The 23,146-nt window shown below is 30.9% G+C and overlaps 6 protein-coding genes across 6 annotated transcripts; 2 read left to right on the forward strand and 4 right to left on the reverse strand. All coding sequences in view use genetic code 12, as the record gives it.

Annotated features, from left to right (window-relative positions):
• Nucleotides 1-545: 545 nt before the first annotated feature.
• On the reverse strand, nt 546-2,198 carry CYB2 (Cyb2p; the record flags this gene model as incomplete). Its single annotated transcript, XM_064907342.1, has 2 exons — nt 546-1,795; nt 1,943-2,198. 2 exons carry the CDS (start codon nt 2,196-2,198, stop codon nt 546-548), a joined length of 1,506 nt encoding a protein of 501 aa, XP_064764479.1.
• A 1,182-nt stretch (nt 2,199-3,380) lies between these two features.
• MYO2 (myosin 2) lies at nt 3,381-8,579 on the forward strand. Its single transcript, XM_064903515.1, has one exon. The coding sequence runs from the start codon at nt 3,763-3,765 to the stop codon at nt 8,473-8,475; it is 4,713 nt and encodes a 1,570-aa protein (XP_064764480.1). The 5' UTR covers nt 3,381-3,762; the 3' UTR covers nt 8,476-8,579.
• A 103-nt stretch (nt 8,580-8,682) lies between these two features.
• On the reverse strand, nt 8,683-9,024 carry DFJ63DRAFT_310305 (uncharacterized protein; the record flags this gene model as incomplete). Its single annotated transcript, XM_064905576.1, has 1 exon — nt 8,683-9,024. One exon carries the CDS (start codon nt 9,022-9,024, stop codon nt 8,683-8,685), a length of 342 nt encoding a protein of 113 aa, XP_064764481.1.
• A 290-nt stretch (nt 9,025-9,314) lies between these two features.
• Nucleotides 9,315-11,423, reverse strand: DUR32 (Dur32p; the record flags this gene model as incomplete). Its single annotated transcript, XM_064907343.1, has 1 exon — nt 9,315-11,423. One exon carries the CDS (start codon nt 11,421-11,423, stop codon nt 9,315-9,317), a length of 2,109 nt encoding a protein of 702 aa, XP_064764482.1.
• A 2,740-nt stretch (nt 11,424-14,163) lies between these two features.
• DFJ63DRAFT_282300 (uncharacterized protein) lies at nt 14,164-18,753 on the forward strand (the record flags this gene model as incomplete). The annotated part of the gene is made up of 6 exons (XM_064904638.1): nt 14,164-15,094; nt 15,209-16,120; nt 16,400-16,475; nt 16,620-17,445; nt 17,485-18,321; nt 18,421-18,753. 6 exons carry the CDS (start codon nt 14,164-14,166, stop codon nt 18,751-18,753), a joined length of 3,915 nt encoding a protein of 1,304 aa, XP_064764483.1.
• Nucleotides 18,754-19,095: 342 nt separating this feature from the next.
• MET3 (sulfate adenylyltransferase) lies at nt 19,096-20,688 on the reverse strand (the record flags this gene model as incomplete). Its single annotated transcript, XM_064904713.1, has 1 exon — nt 19,096-20,688. One exon carries the CDS (start codon nt 20,686-20,688, stop codon nt 19,096-19,098), a length of 1,593 nt encoding a protein of 530 aa, XP_064764484.1.
• Nucleotides 20,689-23,146: the final 2,458 nt, after the last annotated feature.

Genomic DNA, 23,146 nt, shown 5'->3' on the forward strand with positions numbered 1-23,146 from the left:
GGTGGTTCAAATGTTAAAAATTATTTTCCTCTTAAAGATACCATAAATTGGAAAATTTATATATAACCCTAATTCCCTTCTTATATATGTCACTCTAACATAAATAGTTATTTATAGCAATAGGGTTCAAAAAATGTTAGGGTTTGTCATCTTTGACAAAATTATGTCGTAAGAATGAAATGTCTCATGAGAAAATGTCGTGGTTGCTCTTCGTTTCCATCCAATTTTGAATGAGGCTGATGTTTATTATAGGGTCAGGGATCGATGGTGGAGGTAATACCAAAATACCACATTTTAATTGGCTTATACGAATGGGGTTGATTACTGCATGTATATATGTATGTGCATATGGGTTATTTTTAATTTGGGCATCTAAATTCCTTTGTTTGGCTTGGTCTTATCTGGTTAGGATTCGTAATTAACTACTACTACAATTTGATTAAATTTCTAAATTATCGTCTCTTACTCTGCAAATGCCCACACTCACACATACACATACATATATACACACATCTACACCCAAAAATACTTGTATATATATACTCCTACAATTTTGATGATTTGAAAGTTGGACTTACTAATGGTTCATAAACTGATCCAAATAATCTATCTTCTGGTAAATATCTTGTTTGGAAATTTCTAGTATCAATATATGAATCATTTAATTGATCAATACTAGTCACTCCTAATAATCTCATATTCATAATCATTTCATCTTTTAAAATTTGAATAGCTTTATAAACCCCTTCATCACCATAAGTTGACATTGCATATAAAAATGGTCTACCAAGTCCAACCCCTTTTGCACCTAAACAAATAGCTTTTAAAACATCAGTAGCTCTTCTAACCCCACCATCAATATAAATTTCTAATTTATCTTGTAATCCTTTTGATTTTAAAATTGGCATTAATTCAATTAATACTTCTAATGGAGGTTTCAGGAATTCTAATTGTCTACCACCATGATTACTTAAAACAATCCCATCAACACCATGTTCAATGGCTAATAATGAATCTTCAACTGTTTGAATACCCTTTAAAATAATAGGCATCTTGGTAATGGATCTAAACCATTTAATATCTTTCCAATTTAATGAAGTATCAATGAATGAACTAATAGCACGAGCAGCACCTTGGGTACGATCAGCTTCATCATCATCACCTTGAACATGACTTAAATCTTCCACTTTTTTCAGTCTCATATCCTTTTCACGTCGTCCTAATTGTGGTGCATCAACTGTAATGAATAAACCTTTAATCCCTCTCTTTTGAGCATGTCTTACGATCGATTCACAAATTTTACGATCTTTATTAACATATAATTGCAACCATTGAGTTTGTTTATCAATAGCTTGATCAACAATTTCATCAAATGAACAACTAGCCAAAGTTGGAATCATTTGGATTACATCTTGTTTGGCAGCACTTCTAGTTAATACTTTTTCACCATCTGGATGTCCTAATTTACCTAAGGCAGTAGCAGTAATATAAATTGGAATGGAAACTTTGGTACCTAACATAGTAGTTGAAAGATCAATTTCACTAACATCAACAAGTACACGAGGCTTGAAAAAGATACGTTGATAACTAACATGATTTTCTCTTAATGTAATTTCATCATCACATCCACTTGAATAATATGCCCAGGCTGTTTTTTCCATAGTATGTCTTGCAACGAATTCAAAATCATTAAGATTATACATTTGAGATAAATCAGGTTTATTCTTGACCAATTGACGACGATCTAATTCTTCCGGAGTTGGTGGTTCATCTTCATCATCATCATATTCATCATCTTCGGCAGGTGCTTGAGCAGATGTACTAGCAGCGGGTGCTTTATCACCATGTTCATCATATTCAACATCAAACTCATCCACTTCATTACTAGTTGATGGTGATGGAGCTGGGGTTGGAGGAGCAGCAGCAACTGGAGCAGGCTTACTTTTCTTCTTTGGTGCAGTTGATTTTTCTGCATCACCTAAATGGTATTTTGGAGCCAAATATTTGATTAAGGTATCACCGGGATGAACAGGATCAAAAGCCTTGGTAGCATCTTTACCGGCATATTTCAAAATAATAGCTGAACCACCTGGATGTTCATCAATAAAATCCAGGACATTATAAACTTTACCATGAATTATGACCCAACAATCCTTTTTAGTATTATGCTTTTTAATTTCTTCGATTGAAACTGTCATATTTTCTCGTATTATTCGTTTTAATTTCTTGGGGGGAGGGGGTTCTATAATGATATATGTCTGATTTCTATTATACGGTATAATTCACAACGAATAGTATCTTAAACCTAAGATTAAACGAATAAAGTAAAGAATATTGGTCTACATTTATATATATATATATATATAAATAAATAATATGGGGCATGTATACTTAATTCCAGACCTGTATAGAAGGCAGCAACCCCCGCATGTGACTAAGCTTTGCCGAATCAATAAAATGTTATTTGTCAAATATGGAAAAGCGGAAAATGATTGCGGGACGACTGTGGGAAAATGATTGACGGACAATTAGTATATATAGTTTGGGGGATCATGTTTAAGTTTTGGGTTGTTTTTATCTTTTTTGACTCTGATTTGATTCAGGCTATTGTATCCTTTGTTTGATACTCCGATAGATGGTTAAGATTCTATGGCAAGTCTGGAGTTAGGTAAAGTATGGAAAAGTCAAGCTAATAAACCTAAATAATGGTTCTTAATCCCAGCTGTAAATTATACGATTAATGTAGCCTGTTTCAGATAAAATAATAATTGAATCATTCTTTAACGTTGACGAATAAATGTCAAATGATGTAACTAATCAAATTGTACTTACATTTCCTCTGTATCTAAAATATGTCATTTTTACTATGTCGCAAAATTTGTCCTTTTTTATTTTGCGACAACTTAAAAGATCCAACCCACAAACATCCAAACATACAGTGTTAAATAACGCGTCTGACTATTGTTGTATAGTGCTTTGTTGCAAACTCAATGTGTAGTTAACACATAAAAGTTGGGTAAATTCTATTTATAGTGTACCACTGTGTTACCTATTAATATTACAACTTTACTATCACTTCAAATGTGTAAATGTCCAATCTTAACCCTCAACTGTCATATTTGTTACATCATATAATCCCACTTATCATAATATTCGTAGTCGTGTAAATTGTTCAAAAGACACTGTGATTTTTTTTTTTTGTTTGAAACGCCAAAATTTTTTTTCTTTTTTGGAATCAGAAACTAAACCAAAACAAAATCAACACAGACAAAAAAAATTATTTACAGCACTCATTTGGATCACATTAAACCATATCGATCTACGACCAATCAACCCATCAATCACCATCACCTAGACTCTTATACCCCTATCTAGATCATCTAATACTACGACAACCCCAGACCAAACCGTCACATCATACCATTTTAACCTTTCCCATCTTCCAGTCTTACCATAATACATCCCCCCCTTAGTGGATCTTATCTTGTGAGAACTCGATCTGAACACGTACAATTCTGGTGATATTCAAGTAACTACCACCCAATCTTGGCATACCTTTTTTTGAATCAATCAATCAAGTCAATCATATTCAATCCTGTATTGTAGGTTGAATAAACGTCTATATTGTTAGTATTATTGGTAAAAAAAAGTTTCATAATTTTGCTTTTAGTTTGATTTCGTTTAACTTCACAACTAGATTTAACTAGATATTTATTATAAAATCCCGTCAATCCATCCATCCTCATACAATCATCCTCCAATATGGTATCGTCTTATGATGTCGGTACTCGTTGTTGGTACCCTGATCAAACTTTGGGTTGGATAGGTGTCACTGTCAAATCAAATAAACAAGAAGGCTCAAAATATATATTAGAGTTTGTATCTGATAATGATGATGCTCAAATATTCAAAGTTGAATCTGATAATTTAAATGAAGATAATGAAAAATTACCTCCGTTACGAAATCCTCCTATTTTGGAAGCAGCTGAAGATTTAACAAGTTTATCTTATTTAAATGAACCTGCCGTCTTACATGCTATTAAAGTTCGTTATTCTCAATTAAATATTTATACTTATTCCGGTATTGTGTTGATCGCCACCAATCCTTTCCAAAGAGTTGATCAATTATATTCTCAAGATATTATTCAAGCTTACGCTGGAAAATCAAGAGGTGAATTAGATCCTCATCTTTTTGCAATTGCTGAAGATGCTTATAGATGTATGAAAACTGACAAACAAAATCAAACCATTGTGGTTAGTGGTGAATCAGGAGCTGGTAAAACAGTAAGTGCCAAATATATTATGAGATATTTTGCCTCCGTAGAAGAAGAATATAGTGCTAATGAAGTAGCAAAACAACAACATAAATCAGATATGTCTGATGTTGAAAAACAAATCTTAGCCACTAATCCTATTATGGAAGCTTTTGGTAATGCTAAAACCACTAGAAATGATAATTCTTCTAGATTTGGTAAATATCTTGAAATCTTATTCGATAATCATACTTCTATTATTGGTGCTAGAATTAGAACTTATCTTTTAGAAAGATCAAGATTGGTGTTCCAACCTCCTATCGAAAGAAATTATCATATCTTTTATCAAATTTTAGCTGGTATGAATGAGGATGATAAATTAACTTTAGGTTTATCTAATGCTGAAGATTATAAATATACTAATCAAGGTGGTCAACCCGCCATAGTAGGAGTTAATGAAGTTGAAGAATTTCAAATCACAAAGGATGCTCTTAATTTAATCGGTATTGATGATTCTAAACAATTTGAAATTTATAAAATCTTGGCTGCTTTATTACATATTGGTAATATTGATATTGCTGCTACTAGAAATGATGCTCATTTATCATCGGATGAACCAAACTTAGTCAAGGCTTGTGAATTATTAGGTCTTGATGCTGTAAACTTTGCTAAATGGTGTGTAAAGAAACAAATTCAAACCAGATCAGAAAAAATTATCAGTAATTATAATCATAAACAAGCCATTGTTGCCAGAGATTCATTTGCTAAATATATTTATTCCGCTTTATTCGATTGGTTAGTGGATTATATAAATCAAGATTTATGTCCACCTGAAGTGACCGGTAAGATTAATTCATTTATTGGTGTATTAGATATTTATGGTTTTGAACATTTCGAAAAAAATTCTTTCGAACAATTCTGTATTAATTATGCCAATGAAAAATTACAACAAGAATTCAATCAACATGTGTTTAAATTAGAACAAGATGAATATATTAAGGAAGAAATCGAATGGTCATTTATTGATTTTGCTGATAATCAACCTTGTATTGATTTAATTGAAAATAAATTGGGTATCTTATCACTTTTAGATGAAGAATCAAGATTACCTGCTGGTAGTGATGAATCATGGATTCAAAAAATGTATCAAACTTTAGATAAAGCTCCTACTGATAAAGTATTCAAAAAACCAAGATTCGGCCAAACTAAATTCGTGGTTAGTCATTATGCTCATGATGTTAGTTATGACATTGATGGTTTCATTGAAAAGAATAGAGATACTGTCGGTGAAGGTCATATGGAAGTATTGAAAAATACTAACAATGAATTATTGCAATCCATTTTATCTATTATTGAGAAGAATGCCACTGCCTTAGAATTATCTAAATCTACTAGTTCTGTCAATGTTCCAAATAGAGCTAAAGGTGTGAATAAAAAACCAACTTTAGGTTTAATTTTTAAAAATTCTTTAATTGATTTAATGAGAACCATTGATTCTACTAATGCTCATTATATTAGATGTATTAAACCTAATGAACAAAAAGAAGCTTGGAAATTTGATACATTAATGGTGTTATCTCAATTAAGAGCTTGTGGTGTTTTAGAAACAATTAGAATTTCTTGTGCTGGATTCCCATCTAGATGGACATATGTTGAGTTTGCTGATAGATATCATATATTAGTTTCTTCCAATGAATGGATCAAAGTAATGAAACATGGTGGTTCTTCGGCTACTCCAGCAGACATATCTGATTTATGTAATAAAATATTACAAAAGAATATCGATGATGAAGCCAAATATCAATTAGGTAATACCAAGATTTTCTTTAAAGCTGGTATGTTAGCTCAATTTGAAAAATTAAGATCAGATAAGTTATTCAAATCAGCAGTAATGATTCAAAAGAACTTAAGAAGAAACTATTATAGACAACAATACTTGGAAACTAGAGAATCTCATATCAAATTACAATCATTAATAAGAGGTCATGTCAAGAGAACTCAAATAAGGCACGAATTGGAATACAATGCAGCAGTATTAATACAAACCATTGTTAGAGGTACTTTGATTAGAAACCAAGCTAATCAAACTCGTAAGTCAATTATCATTATTCAAAACTCTATTCGTGGATTACAAGCTAGACGTGAATTCGATCAATTGAAAACTGAGAGATCAGCAGTCACAATTCAAAAACATTTCCGTGGTTTGGTTGCAAGAAGAGAATTCAATAAGAAGACTAAATCAATTGTTGTTATTCAATCGGCCTTCAGAAGAAAATTTGCTTACAATGAATTTAAACAATTAAAGGTTGAAGCTAAATCAGTTAATAAATTGAAAGAAGTTTCATATAAATTGGAAAACAAGGTTGTTGATTTAACTCAACAATTGACTTCTAAAATTCAAGATAATAAATCATTGGTGGTAGAAATCACCAATTTAAAGAATTTATTAGAACAACAAAATGCTGCTCATGAAACTTTGAAAACTAGAGAAGTTGAGTTTAATGAAAAATTCGATTCTCAAAATGAAGATCATCAACGTGAAATTGAAAATTTGAATAAGGAATTAGAAGCCATTAAGGCTGATTACACTTCGGCTGAACAAAGAATTGAAGAATTAACCAAAGAGCAAGCTGAATTGAAACAAGAAGTTAAACGTACAGTTGAAGAATTACAAGCTGCTCAAGCTGATTTGGTTAAACGTGACACCATTGAAGTTGATTTGAAGACTCATATTGAACAATTGAAGGCTGAAATCAGTCAATTACAACGTAATGGCAATGGTTCAATGACTATGATTAATAATCCAAAGAGTAGGAATATTAGTAACAAACGTCATAGTAGTGCCTTGGCCTGGAATTCTCCAACTTCACTTGAAAATAATGCCAGACCAGTTTCTGTCATTGCTATTTCTCACGAAGATGATGTTAATATTGATGATATAAATGATGAATTATTCAGATTATTAAGAGATTCAAGACAATTACATAGAGAAATTGTTGAAGGATTATTAAAGGGATTAAAGATCCCACCTGCTGGAGTTGCTGCCGATTTAACCAGAAAGGAAGTCTTATTCCCAGCAAGAATTATCATCATCATATTATCTGATATGTGGAGATTAGGTTTAACCAAAGAAAGTGAAGAATTTTTGGGTGAAGTATTATCCACTATTCAAACTATCGTATCAACCTTAAAGGACGATGACGTTATACCTAATGGTGCTTTCTGGTTATCTAATACCCATGAATTATACTCATTTGTATCTTATGCTCAACAAACTATAATTGCCAATGATACCTTATCTCATGAAATGAGTGAAGAAGAATTTGAAGAATATTTGAAATTAGTTGCTGTTGTTAAGGAAGATTTTGAATCTTTATCATACAATATTTATAATATGTGGATGAAGAAGATTGAAAAAGAATTAGAAAAGAAAGCAGTTTCAGGTCTTATTTTATCTCAATCGTTACCAGGGTTCATGGCCCCCGAGAATTCACCATTCTTAGCTAAAGTTTTCTCACCAGGTATTCAATATAAGATGGATGATATCTTAAGTTTTTTCAATTCGGTATATTGGTCAATGAAATCATACTTTATTGAACAAGAAGTCATGAATGAAGTTATAATTGAATTATTAAAATTCGTCGATGCCTTATGTTTTAACGATTTAATTATGAGAAGAAACTTCTTATCTTGGAAGCGTGGTTTACAATTGAATTATAATGTTACCAGATTAGAAGAGTGGTGTAAGACTCATGAAATTGCTGAAGGTTCAGCATACTTAAGTCATTTATTACAATCAGCCAAATTATTACAATTAAGAAAAAATACCCCTGATGATATTGAAATTATTTATGAAATCTGTTATGCATTAAAACCAATTCAAATTCAAAAATTAATATCCCAATATTATGTGGCTGATTATGAAACTCCTATTGCTCCAAAGGTATTACAAGCGGTAGCTGATAAAGTTAAAGATTCTAATACAAGTGGTGAGTTATTTGCTCCAACTGGTAGTGATGGTCATTTCAACGATCCATTCAGAACTGTTCATTTAAGACCATTCTCAAGAGTGGAAGCTTATGTACCTGCTTGGTTGAATTTACCTGTCATTAGAAGAATTGTGGAATTGGTGGCTAAAAATGCATCTGTTCAAGAAGCAAACAGTATAGAACAAAATAGTATTCCTGAAGCTGAAGAATCATCTCTCTTAAATGGTAATTAATATCATTGAATCCAACAAAACAAGTCAATCCAATCCAATCCAATCCAATATTTTGTATATTTATTTTCGTTTTTAATTATTTATGCTACGAAGAAGTTTTTATTTTTGTGTTTAGTTTTATAATCTTATTAATAATATAGTCCCATATTTATATATATTCAGACTTCTATGTACAATTCTAATTAATTAATCAACAAAAGGGGAATCTTATACAGATGTATCCTTATTAGCTTCAGCAGCAGTCTTAGTTTTCATTTGTAAGGCGTGAACACCTTGATTCTTTAACTCATCATCTAACAAAGCATAGATTAAACGATGTCTTGAAGGCATGTTTTTACCAGCAAAGGCTTCACTGACGATTTCAATTCTGAAATGGGATTCAGCTACATTACTTGCACCTCTCATACCAGCATGATGTGAATGTTTATGGGAATCATTGGCAACCTTAAGATAACTTGGATTGAAAGTATTGGTTAATTTATCCACGATTGTTTCTTCGATTGGCCCTGGGTTGGCTGATTTTATTATAGAAGCTGGTGCAGTTGTCATTAGTGATCTAGTTATTACTGATTCAATGGCGTTGAAAGATCGTATAGTTGATCTTGTGAACATTTGATGCTTTGTAATACTACAGATCAAATGCATTCATAAATTTTGGATAGTTTTCATTTTTTCTGTTCCCACTATCACAAGAGAATTAACAGTATGTACGCTACCAACTACCCAACTTCAATATTTCTGATAAATAAATAAGTTTATTATATGTATCCTAATCTAAACAATCTATCACTAACAAATAAATAATAAATAAATAAAGCCAAAGCAAGAAAATACTAGCTTCAAGCCTTTGGAGGATTATAAGTGGCAGCAGCAACACCAAGGCCATCTCTCTTTATGTAATCATGATAAATACCTTTGAAAACCCTAGCAATGGAATGTCTTCCAGCTACAATTGGAGCAATACCCACTATAAGTAAGGTTGAATAAAGCCAAATAAGACTGACAGTGACATATCCTCTGAAGTAAGCTCTGGTAAAGATCCAGTCTCTGTATAATGGTAATGGCCACAATACCCATGTAATTAATAAGATCGAAATAGCAGCACCAGTAGCTATCTTAATCCAGAAATCAAGTTCTTTATCAGTTAATTGTTCTGATAATTTCAGTGGTTCATGAGTAATGTCTTCTACAGATTCATTTTGTTGAGATCCAGCATCAACATTAACATTTACTTCTGACAAATCTTGCTTTTCTTTGATTTCATCGTTACTAGAGTTAGAGACCGTATCATTGACTGTGATAGTATTCTTGTCATTAGGGGTTGAACTTCCATCAGTAACAATTAAATCAACTTCCTTTAATTTATTCCAATCAAATTTCTTTGGGTTGATAGTTAAACTTATAATGATTGAGAGAATTCCAGGTAATAATAACACAGTCAAAGCAGCATAAAGACAAGGTAATTGTTCACCAGTAGAACTGATTGAAATCTCACCATAATAATGTTTAGCAGTCGATAACCATACAGCTAATCCAACTGGTAAACTTATAACTGGAGCCAAGAAAGCAGCTAATTTAGTTTGTCTATCCCAAGTAATCGTGAATAATAATGGTAACACAGCAGGACAAATAATTAATGGATAGAAATAACCCATCCAAGTCATATTTAAACCAACATAATGTAACATTAATGAAAAGGCAGCAGCAACTATACCAAACACAATGACACCGATATGACTAACTCTAATCATTTGCTTGTTTTGAGCATTTGGATTAATGAACTTTTTATAAATATCAAAGGTTAAAATACTACTAACTGAAATCATTTGAGCACTAACAGTGGATGTAACAGCTAAATAAACCACTAATAAAATAGCACCGACTCCACCGTTTCCTAAGATTTGCTTTAAGACAAAAGGTAAGACGAATCCAGAATCAATTTCGTATTCAGTTAATGGACGTGGGTAAGTTGGCCATCCAGAGGTACCATCTAAGACAATGGCAGTACCACCAATGATTGAACCTAATGGCCAAACATTGGAGAAAATTAAGAATGAAGCAATAAGATAAGCGGGAACGGTAGCTCTTGGACTTGCTGAAAAAGTCTTTTGCCAAAATGATGAATCTAAAACGGTTAATCCGAAATTACCTGCTGTTAAGATTAAACCAAAGAATAAAGCACCTTGAGATTTACCAGTTAATAATGATCCGTTGTAATTTCCTTCAACGTATCTATCGCCGGAAGCATCCTTCTTAACAAGTAAATCATATAAACCATCAATACCACCAATTTGTTCTGAAGTCAATACTGAAGTGTTTAAATAACAAAGAATTAATAATAATACTAAAGTATGGACGAAATCTGTTAAGAAGGTAGCTTTTAACCCACCAACGACTGTATAAAGTAAAACTCCAAATGGAATTAACATTGTACTAGCAGCAATATTTAAATTACCAGCAATAATAGCAATAGCCCCACTTGCCCCTAAAATCATAGATGAACAAGATAATAAATTATTAGCTAAAGCAAAAAATAAATATAAACCATGCAAGACATCACCATATCTTAATTGAACAATTTCTAAACAAGTATGAGCTTTTGGAATCTTCTTTTTAGCATGAATTCCAATCGTGGCCATAACGGCAATTTGAACAGCCAAACCTGCACCATAATAATAACTGGCTTGAATACCATAGTTGTATACCATAGTCGAAACCCATAATAATTCCGTTGCCCAAGACCAAGATGAATAAACTGCCGAAGCTGAAAGGAATAATCCCACACTACGATTTGCAACTGAGAAAGTTTCAGTGGAATGACTATTTTCATGTAAATATTTTTCCAAGAGTTTGGTAGTAAGAATCATACCACCAGCAAACAAGGCACCAACACCAACTAAAATCCCATAACCACTTGCTTGGGTTAATAATTGTACACTTTCTGACATATTTGAATCGTCACCTTGTTTATGTTTTTAAATTGTCACAAAATTATATATGGAGTTTACAAAATTAAAATTAGAGGCAAATATTTCAAAATCAAAGTTGAATTGGTTAGATATAAATAGACAAGAATGGTTATCAAGGAGAGAATAAGTGTGTAAATCAATCTATTCACATGAAATAAACAATGATAATAATGATGATGAGTTTATAGGTTTTAAGTCGGGTCGGCTAGGGAAAAAGAAAGAGAAAAAAAAGTATGGATGTCTAATGTAAAAAATAAATGAAGTAGATGGGGCTTTACATCAGGGTTGTATCATAATAGATTAGTAAAACAGTGGGTTCTTAAAATAGATAAAAAACTGTGGGTATGAAATGATAGTTGATAAAGTATTTTAGCAATTGATGTCAAAGCTTAGATCAAAAAAATAGAAAGTGTGGCTGCTAAAATGAGTTTTGTGTGAAGTTTGAGATTTTTTTTGAGCAGCTAATTGTATTTTTTTTCAATTTTTCAATTTTTCAATTTCCCAATCGTATTAAATGATTGATAAGTTAAGGGGTTGGATAAGTGTGGTAGGGATTGAATAGTCAGGGGAGGAAGTTTTTGTTATAGGTTACATCTTATCAATTGCATTAAATTACATTTACCAACCAGTTGATAGTTTGACTTAATTACAAAACACTCCCTATTTCATGTAGTAATAAAGAAAGAACTAATTATAATCAAGGTAACCACAGTTTTCTAAGCAATATCAGACCAAATTTTAGTTAATCAAATTAAATACTACGTTTAAATTATTACTAAGGATACTATTTTATTGCAACTTTTCCCAATTCATTTCGTCCGATAGAAAAAAGTGTTCCGAAGTATCGGGTCGGGAAGAAAAAAAACATTTGTAGTATTGATCGTTAAAGGTTACTACCACTAGCGTATCAAAGTTCAAATCAAATGTATAATTAAGAAATGGGAATGTGTACACAGTTTTGAGTAGATGGTGAAGTGGTAATTAGAAATGGGGAGTGGCGTAGTAATAACCACTTCTAATTATTGATTAGGATTGAATTGGATCAGTGATGATCATTCATTTAAACATCTTAAATTGCTAAATTGAAGTATTAGGCTTTATAAAGGTTTACACTTTTCCAGATTGTGGAATATATAATCTATATAATTAAAGCTAACTTTAACATTTTGACCAAATTTGACGAAAAAAGAGGAAGTTTACTAACATCTAAAGTTATACCTCAAGATTTATGATCTGAGATTGAATACACAGCTACTACGAATGATCATAAGTATATAAATATACCGTTAACAAGAATTGTGCTGGCTTACATTTATTATTCTTGAGTTCTTTATACTGAATTCATTTGATAATGCTAAAGCTTTATATATATCAGTCGTGCAAAGTCATCATTTTATTTGGTTTCCCCAGAAATGAAAATAAAATATGAATCCTGTATAGAGAAAGAGACAGTTTTGAGTGAGAGTCATGACAACCTGCATACAGGAAAACAAATTAAAAATTCCACCAACTCCGAAATTTTTCATGTTTTTAAAACTAGAATATAAAATGTCGTTTTAACTTTAATGTATGTCGTATGGAGGATCCCCAAGTTTTAAAACATTTGTGTCTGCTCCCTCCACTATTCCCCCAGAAAATTAAATATTTTATGGTACTGACTAGCTGAGGCGGCGTAACCTTTCTCTCCCACTAATTAATTAATTAATTACTCACTGTAATTAGAAGATTTACTACAAATTACTTTCATAAATTAGATCATTAGCTAACTCAACATATGTCTCTATGAGTAGAACCATGTATTAAACACGTCTACCATGACTTTAGCAATAAATTATGTCATAACCAAATTTTTAATTTGCTTTGCTATCCCACATTTCGCTTTCTCGCCCAACCTGAAATTATATAAATAATAATTTATTTATTTATTATTAGTTACTTTAGGACATTTGTTGTTTCTATTTATGATTTATATATTTAAAAGGATTAGTACCGAATCAGTAACCATATTTAAAATGGCTATTCTTTTATATTTTATAATATTATAGTAATGAATGGTCGGTGGAACTACAGTAGTTTAACTCTGTCTCTCAGGCACACGGCGACAATAAACAATAAAGCCCAAAAACAAAAAAAAATATTTAAAAAAATAAATTTTCGAGACATAATCACGACATTTCTTCCCTTTGTTTTATGGGTCATTCACCCCAGATCTTTTTTTTTTTAGAAAGAAAGAAACAAAAAAAAAAAAAAGAGTAAAAAATTTGACTGTTAAAAAAGGAGGTCAACAATCAACATTTACCAACCTAACCAACCCAATCATCCATTCATCATCTAGGTGTATAGTTAGTGAGTGTTACCAACCCATCCTGCTTATGCATCATTAATCCTTGGTCTTACCCATCAAGATTTTTAACAACTTTACCTCCTTCCCCTCCTCACCTGATTTCATTCATCATATATTATATCAATTTCCTTTTTCCTCCTTCTCCCTCCCTCCCTGCCGTTAGCTTGTTTCATATTTACAGCCAACAACTTTTGAATCATTAGGATTCACCACCCACATCAATCGAATTAATCATCACTTTCACTTGTATAATCGCGCCCAGTCCCCCTCCCCTCGTTACCCCCGTATCCACCTATTTATTCAATCTTTTAAACAACCTGTTTTACTCCACGTTACAAGTCCGTCAATATTAATCATAAAAATATCATCAATACAATGAAAGTTGAATCTCCTGTATCATCCAGTTCAACACCAGCATCATCAACCTCATTTAGTATGGATAATTCTTCATCATTACCAGTGACAAATACTCAACCAATCCCAAAAAAATCTCAACAAATTAAAACTGATAAACCAAGACCTCATGTATGTACAATATGTACCAGAGGGTTTGCCAGACTTGAACATTTAAAACGTCATGAAAGATCTCATACTAATGAAAAACCGTTCCAATGTGCTGCATGTGGTAGATGTTTTGCTAGACGTGATTTAGTGTTAAGACATCAACAAAAATTACATACTAGTTTACCAAATATAATGAGAAGAGGGTCTTCAAAAGATTTAGATAATAATTCAACTAATTCCATCAATACTCCCAGTAATAATAACAATAATATTAATGAACATATCATAGTATTACCCAATAACACGTCTGCTAATGCTCCCTTACCTACTAGTTCAACTTTATTAACTCATTTCACTAATAATCATAATCATCATAATCATCATGATCATAGTCGGAATAATAGTAATAGTATGGATATTGATATGGATGATAAAGATCAGTTATTCTCCCCTCCTCCTATTTTAAATACATCTTCAACTACATCTAATAAACCTCAATTTAGAACTATGTTATTTAATACTAGTAATGGAAATGGTAATAGTAATGGTAATGGTAATCAATCTTTTAATAGTATTAGTAATCATGGTACTCCAAATACTCATTTATCACTGTTACTGCCTCCTAATAATTCTTCAAATATAATGATTTCATCTCCTATGCCTTCATCTCATAATAATTCTCCGGCTCCTTCTATAACTTTACCCAGTTCAAGACCTTTACGTCATTCTCAAAGTAGAAATAATCTGCAAGTTCAACAACCATCTCCTCAATCCCATGAATCTCCCCATAGAGTTTCTATTGGTGGTGGAAGTATGCCTCCGAAATCATTACCTCAACATCTACAACAACAACAACAACAGCAGCAGCAACAATTTTCTCCAACTCAATTAGCAAGTTCAAAATCAACTCCAGTAGCAATAAATGATATCATGCCTCATCCTCACCCTCATACAATTACAAATCAACCATTAAGACAAAATCCTCAAATCTCAAACCTTGCATCTAATCAATATCGTCATGTTTCATTCTCAGCAGCTTCAAATATATCATATACTAATTTGAAAGATGCTTTAAATATTCAACAACAAAATAATAGTATAAGTGAAACAGCCGCTTCTCAAGTTGAATTCGCCACTCCTCAATTAACGTCTACTGATGATTTAACTTCCAAGAATTTAATGTTAAGTGGATTGGATTTAAGTAGTTATAGTATGTTAGATTGGAATAATATTGAAAATTTGGATCTTAGTGGTGCTAATGGCGGTGAAGATCAATCAAACCTTACAGCAAAACAAAAATCAATTCGAAATTTACAACAGTTCTTTTTAGAAAATGTGAATGGAAATGTGAATGGTAATAATAATAATGGTAATAATGGGAATAATTTTTCTGGTTCTCATAATCAATTTTCAAATCCTAATCATCCTCATCATTTGAAAGGATCTACTCCATTTGAATTAGGTATGAATCCTCCTAATGATATCAATAGTTTAGCCAATATGGTAGATAAACAACAACAACAAAGTTTATTCAACCTTAATGGGAAATCATTAGATGATAAGAAATTAACCATTAAAAAAAAGAAAAATTCAATAACAAATCCTGTATTACCTACAACTGCAAATCAACCAAAATTAAAGAAAATAAAACGTGAAGAATCAAATAGTACAGATAAATCAAGTTCTGAATCAATCAATACACCAGCTACGAATTTCACTAATAATGGTATGCCCATAACGATCAGTAGTAATGATGATGATTGGTTAAAGGATATCATAAGTACTCCTTATGAGGCTAATATGCAACAGATTCTTTTTAATAGTAATAGTACCAATAATTTACAAGCTATATTAGGCAATGGTGCAAGCGGAATTGGACTTGCTAATTCAGGTTCTCCTAATGGTCTTAATTTCAATAATAATGGGTATGGATTGTTTGATCCTCAACCTCCTAGTTTATTATCATCTCCAAAATTATTAGCTAATAATATCCCTCAACAAATTCAACAACAGCAACAGCAGCAGCAACAGCAGCAGCAACAGCAGCAGCAGCAACAACAACAACAATTGCCTACTGCAGCAGCATCGATTGAACTTCAATTACTAGGTAATTCACCTGAGTTATCATCATTATTCAGATCAAGACAAAATGAAATGGTTAATCAATTAAGACCAAGTCAAATGTTTAGTTTACCTAGTCAAGTTATCCCTGAAGAGAAGGCACAAGAAGAATTGGAATCTCAAAAGAAGATACAACAAGTTCAACAACAACAACAACAGGCATCAGTTTTACCACCTCCATTATCTAGTGGTGGTGATTTTACAAGATTTGAATTATCATTTGATAATAATTTGAAAAGGGATTATAATTTCATTACTGAAACTTTAAGAACGAGAATTATCCTGATTAGTAAAATCCAAGCTAGTCAATTTCCAACGTTAGAAGAATTGAATGAATATATGAGATTATATGAATTGGAATTTAATAAGTATTTCCCATTCATTCATTTACCATCATTGAAAAACCCTCTTGTTGATAATTTCGAGAATATTCCTCTTTTATTATCAATGGCATCGATTGGAGCTTTATATTCCTTCCATGATAATAATACTTTGATGTTGTTTAATTTATCTAAGTTTCATATTCAAAGTTTTTTCGAAAAGGAGATAACTTTGGATAATTTACAGTTTAAAAAGGTTCCACTCATGGCTCATCAATGTTTAGTATTACATATTTTCATATCGATGTTTTTAAATGAACCTAATATGATTGATATTACATCCAGACAAATTAAATCTATGATTGGTTTAATTAAATCCACCAATTTTAATGAACCATTACAACAATTTTTAATTCCTCCAAGTTCTATATTGGAAATTGTTACAAAGGATGATCCAAATAGTGCTATTAGTCTTTCTCCCAAGAATCAACAATTATTACAGAATAATTTTGATTATTTCATAATGGCCCAATCAAGAATCAGAACCATCCATGTGTTTTATTTATTACAAGCATTCAGATCAAGTTTAATTGGTTTACCGATTTATTTTAATTCAAAGTTTTTGAAAAATGGTAATCATTGTTATATTGAAGAATTATGGAGATGTGAGACAAGTCAATCTTGGTTAGAGGAATTAAACAAATCATCATACGTGATACCAACCTCAACTGTTTCAACCACAAATGGTAAGAAGGATAATAATAAAAATCCTGCTTCTCAACTGTTGGTGGATTTAAGTAATGGTGAAAGTTTAGAGAATTTGCTTAAATTATTACAAGATAATTCGATTAATAATAAATCTTCAAAATTATCTTATTTGAATAGTTTAACTTTATTGATTTATATTCATGAACAAGTTCAATCTGAAATTCTTAACATTGGTAAGTCATTCACTTATATTGATTGGAAATTAAACCATAAATTGAAATTACAAAAACTTGTGAATAATTGGGAATCAAAGTATTTACAAAATGATGGAATATTAACCATCAATTCTTATAATAGGAATCAATTGAATATCAAGAATGAATTGAAATTAATCTTACCCTTATATTCATTTTTGAAAATCAAATTAGAAATCAATTTAAATCCAATCATGAATGCTGTATTAAATAAAGATTTCTTAACTATGAATAATCAATTGAATTTATTAATTCTTCAAGAAGAGACTCATGAAAATATTAAAAATAGTTTACCTTATTGTTTTAATATTATTCAAATATGGGTTCAAAATATTGAAACCATCAATTATGATATTAAACAAACTTCATTAAGAACTCCTGTATTCTTTGTGGCATGTTTATTTGTGGCTATTTTGATTATCTCCAATTATTTAAACTATTTAGAATCGAAAAAGATTTTGAAGAATCAAATATTGACTGATAATGATTTAGTTAACTGGTTAAATTGTGAATCAAAGATGATGATTGTGGAAAATGTCTTATCACCTGTATTAAAATCGTCATATTCGGAAATGTTAACCAAACAACAAGATGGTATATTCAGTTCAATCAAAGATAATAAACACGTTAAAAAGATCAATCAATTGATTGAACAAAAACAACGTATTTCCAATGATTTATTGATTATAAATGAAAATTGTATTATTACTCAACCAGAAAACCAGGCAAAATTATCAAAATTAAATAAAGAATTAACAGAAGAAATTAAAGATTTTAATTTATCCTGTAAAGTGTTATATTTGGGAATTAGAATCTTAGCAGATGCACCAGTTTGGCCAGTTGCCATGGGATTTGCAGAAGCTTTAAAGAATAGAGCTAGTTATTTATCATTAAGAAAGAATTCACCTCCTGGTAGTGGATCAGGATCAGTATCTGCTTCAGGTACTCCACAAGTTGCATCTAGTTCAATCAATTCCAATGCTAATACATCTGGAGCAACAGCTATAGCAAAAGCTACAGCAACTACGACTACCAATGCGAAAAAGTCTAAAAAATAAGAAATAACGCAAAACCTTAAAATGATTAGTTACGATTTATATGATACATGTTATGTTATTATTATTGGTATTATTATTAATGATGAAATGATGAAAAATGCTTTTCTTTTCTTGCCTTTTATTTAGATATTATTATGTATATTTTCCTTCTAAAATTTGTTAATGCAAATGTATTTTAACGATTTACATACTCTTACAGATGATAATTTTAATGAACACTAAAAGATGTAATTTCTAATTTTAGTAAAATATACACGATATAATTGAAAGGAAATACAGAGAAATAAATAAATATATATGAAAAAAAAAAATCAATCAATAACTTTGAACCCATAGGTTGATTTAATAGAAACCTTGTTGTTGTAAATAAGTAGTGATTTCTTTAATGACGACAGTTAAATCATTTGGATTGGAGATGGTGAAGACATTAGATTCAGCAGCATAACCATTGACCACAGCTGATTCTTGACCTGATTTAACGAGGATGGAATTACCATTACCAACTTCATTAATAATACTTTTGATAGAGGAGTTAGTAGTGACAATAACACCAGAACCAGCTTTAACTAATTCATTGATAAGGAATGAATCTAAATGATTTTCACCTAATTTGGTGATTCTTCTTTCACCTGAGAATTGATTTAAAGTAGATTGTAAAGCAAAGGATAAATAATCACCAATTTTTTCTTCATTATCAATTATAATAACGAAACCTTGTTTAGATCTTGGAGGATTGGTTTCACGTAAGATGCTAACCACTTCAGGATATGAGAACCAAGCTGGGATTTCATCACCAGTTTTTAATTTATTTCTTAATTCAGTACCGGAGATATTAGCAGTTTTAACTTTTGATAAATCAATGGTATCAATTGGAGCATATCTATCTTCCTCAGGTAAATAAGTCACCATTCTAAATGGAACGATTTTAATGGTTAATTCTTCTTCATATTGTTTTAATAAATCTTGAGCATCATAAGCACCATAAAAATCAACACCTTGAGAGTTTTTACCAGGACCAGCATGATCTCTACCAACAATGAAATGATCAACCCCATAATTGGTTCTAATCAATGCATGCCACAAAGCTTCTCTATCACCACCCATTCTCATGGCTAATGGTAATAAAGATAAAGTAGCTAAACCATCAGGGAATTTTTTTAAAATTTGAGTATAAACTTTAACTCTTGTATGATGATCAATATCACCTGGTTTAGTTAAACCAACAACAGGATGAATTAAAATATGACCGGTTGAACCAATATCCTTAGCGGCTCTAATGGTTAATTCACGATGAGCTCTATGCATTGGATTTCTAGTTTGGAAAGCCACAATATTTTGATCATCCCAACCTAAATTATGGAATTCTTTTCTTAATTCAGTTGGAGTTTTTCTACTTTCAACATAATCATAATGAGTTGGATAATTTAACCCTTCAAGAGATCCCCCAATATAATAATCCCCTGCAGTTTCAAATAAATATTTAACAGCTGGATGTTCAGGATCACCACGGAAAACTTGTTTAGCTTCCACATGTTTATTTGGTTTATAAATGGATTCAATAGTTAAGATAGCTAATAATTTTTCATCTCTTAAATCTTTTAAAACGATTCTTTGACCTAATTTTAAAGATAAAGCAGTTGGTTCATCAACATCTAAAGTGATTGGAATTGACCATAAATAACCTTTACCAGTAGCTGGGTTAATAGAAGTTGATAATCTTAAATCAGAAACGACGGAATTATAATCTTGTTCATTAAGGAATCCAGTTAATGGAGAGAACCCACCATTTAAAATCAATTCTAAATCACATAATTGTCTTGGAGTTAAAGTTAATGATTGTAAAGATTCTGATTCTTTTAATAATTGCGGTTGTTTAGCAGCATCTCTAATTACTAAATCTTGTAAAACACCACCATGGGGAGTTGGAATAGGCATGTTTGAATTATGAATATATGTAATAATAGTTTGGTAATGCAAAGATAAACAGATGACTATGTTAAATAAAAAGATTTTATAATATAAATATTTTAGATTAATATTAAAATCTTACCAGACTGTATAAATGCAAATATTTGGTAGCAAAAATTTTTTTGCATTGATTTAATCATTGCACGTGACTGTGTTTAATCTTCTTGACCCAAGTCGGAATTGATAAGATTAGGCGCGGTTCCGGCAGGGCGCTACCACAAATACAGACACGTTTTAATATAATGAAGAAGATTTTATTGTATAATTATTGTTGTACTTATAAGTTGACTTTAGTATTACATATTTACCGTAAGAGATATTGGAGATTTTTGCAACCGTTTAACTTATCAAGTAATTGAAACTACTAACAAGTGGTATGTAAACGTGTAAATCTCAAGTCGACGGTTTCCAAGTTATAGGTCTTAATTAGGCTTCAAAAGGGGGTTGCAAACGTAATTTTTAATCGATATTGAACAATCAAGGTGAATGTAATTCTTTCTAGTTTAATTTGTACAGAAAGATTGATATTATAAGTGATATAATCAGTTATAAGTAATGACAAGAAAATATTTAGCAACCCTAAGAAAAAAATTACAAAAACTGTGGATTTGAGAGTGTTAATGTAAGATGATTGGTTAAACTTTAAAAAATGATATGGGGAATTAAATGAAGTATATGATTTTCAAATATAGAATATCCACTAAAAAGGGCCGTTATATTAGAATTGAATAATTAAAAGAGTGGCTAATCTAAATTGGTGTGGAGAGTGGAATAAGAGAAAGACAGATTAATTCAGAATATCAGAAAAATGAAAGACATGACTTAAATAACATTATATAAATACTAGCGTGCATCTATGAAAATGTTATATACTAATAAGAAGTTTTATTAAGTTACTGGACAATCAATTCTTATCATAATATTAAATAGATCTAATTTGTATAGTCTAGAATTTCAATACGCATTAATAATTACATGCACACTGCAAACATTTGGTGACAAAAGTACACTACTATTAAACTACACCTTCTACTAATACAGTATATGTAAGTAACGGTACAGTAACTAGTTGTCAAGAGAAGTGAAGATCAGATTAATTTAGGACTAATTATTGATGGTTAAATTTATGGCAAGTACGGATAAATTATTTGATATTATTTATTTATTTATTTATTTATTTCATTTATAAAATATTATTTACAGGCTGGATAGGATAGGATAGGATAGGATAGGATAGGATAGGATGGATGGATGGATGTGAATATGTGAGAATGTGTGTTATGTTATGTTATTGTTTATACTTGATAGTTTTGCAACATCTACAACGAAGTTGAACAATTATACTTTACAATGATAAATAATAATTATTACCAAGAAAATTTTCAATTTAAACTAAATTTGATTTTAAATTTGAATTTGAATTTTGAATTTTGAATTTTTCGCATTTATAAAGTCCATTAATTCGGTGATGTATATCCCGTAGAGATAAATGATATTATAATCATTATATGAATTGAACAGTATACGAATTGTTACAAGATAGTCTAAATTAGATAAACCTACTGGGCTAAAGTTTTAACGGTGACTAGAACTTACCGTCTGATTACAATTTTCTGGAGTGTTTATAGGGGCAAAGAATGAATGAATGAATGAATGCACTTACAGTACTGAATAAACAAATCCCCCACTTTAATATGGCCCCCCATAAATATAATGCTCACCATTTTCAAATTATGGTCACAAAGTTCAATTTAATTATTAATAATAATAATCTAAATAAGGTCAAACCCTATCCACTAAGTACTTCAGTAGCAATTGTTTGTTTGTTACACCCACCCCACGAGAACTTACACTAAAATTAGTTATTATATATCATTAACGAAGGTTTTTTTTTTTTTTTTTCAGTAATTATCGGGAATCGTGGGGCGGATTCAACAGCCAACAAGACGTGTTTAGTAATTGATAAACATCCTTACTTGATTTAAACAACTCAATTGATTTGGTATCGCATCGCATCGTTTCAGACAAGTTGAATTGAATGTAATCCGATGACATTATCCAATATAATCATTGGAATCATTGTATCATTCATTCATTGATTAAATCATTTTACTCATTACTAATTAATTATGAAAATTTTACTCACGCTGTCACTCCCTCCCTCACTAAAGTAAATTTTCACTAAAAAACCAACAAATCCCAAATTGAGACATGAGCGAAAATAAACCAAACAAAAAAAAAAAAGAATTGACAGTGCGCCGAATTTTTTCGTTCGTTCGTACCAAAAAAAAGTGTCTGTCTGAATAAATGGTTTAGTAACCAATCCATATATATATATCAAGTCCATTCTCAATTGATCAATTTTTAAATTTTTCTAATCCTCCTTTCCTCTTCTCTTTCTTTTTAAAACTTCTATATATTCAAA

This window comes from Scheffersomyces coipomensis (genome assembly GCF_036884675.1).
Source record: "Scheffersomyces coipomensis strain NRRL Y-17651 chromosome Unknown DFJ63scaffold_1, whole genome shotgun sequence".
Classification (NCBI taxonomy): Eukaryota; Fungi; Ascomycota; class Pichiomycetes; order Serinales; family Debaryomycetaceae; genus Scheffersomyces; species Scheffersomyces coipomensis.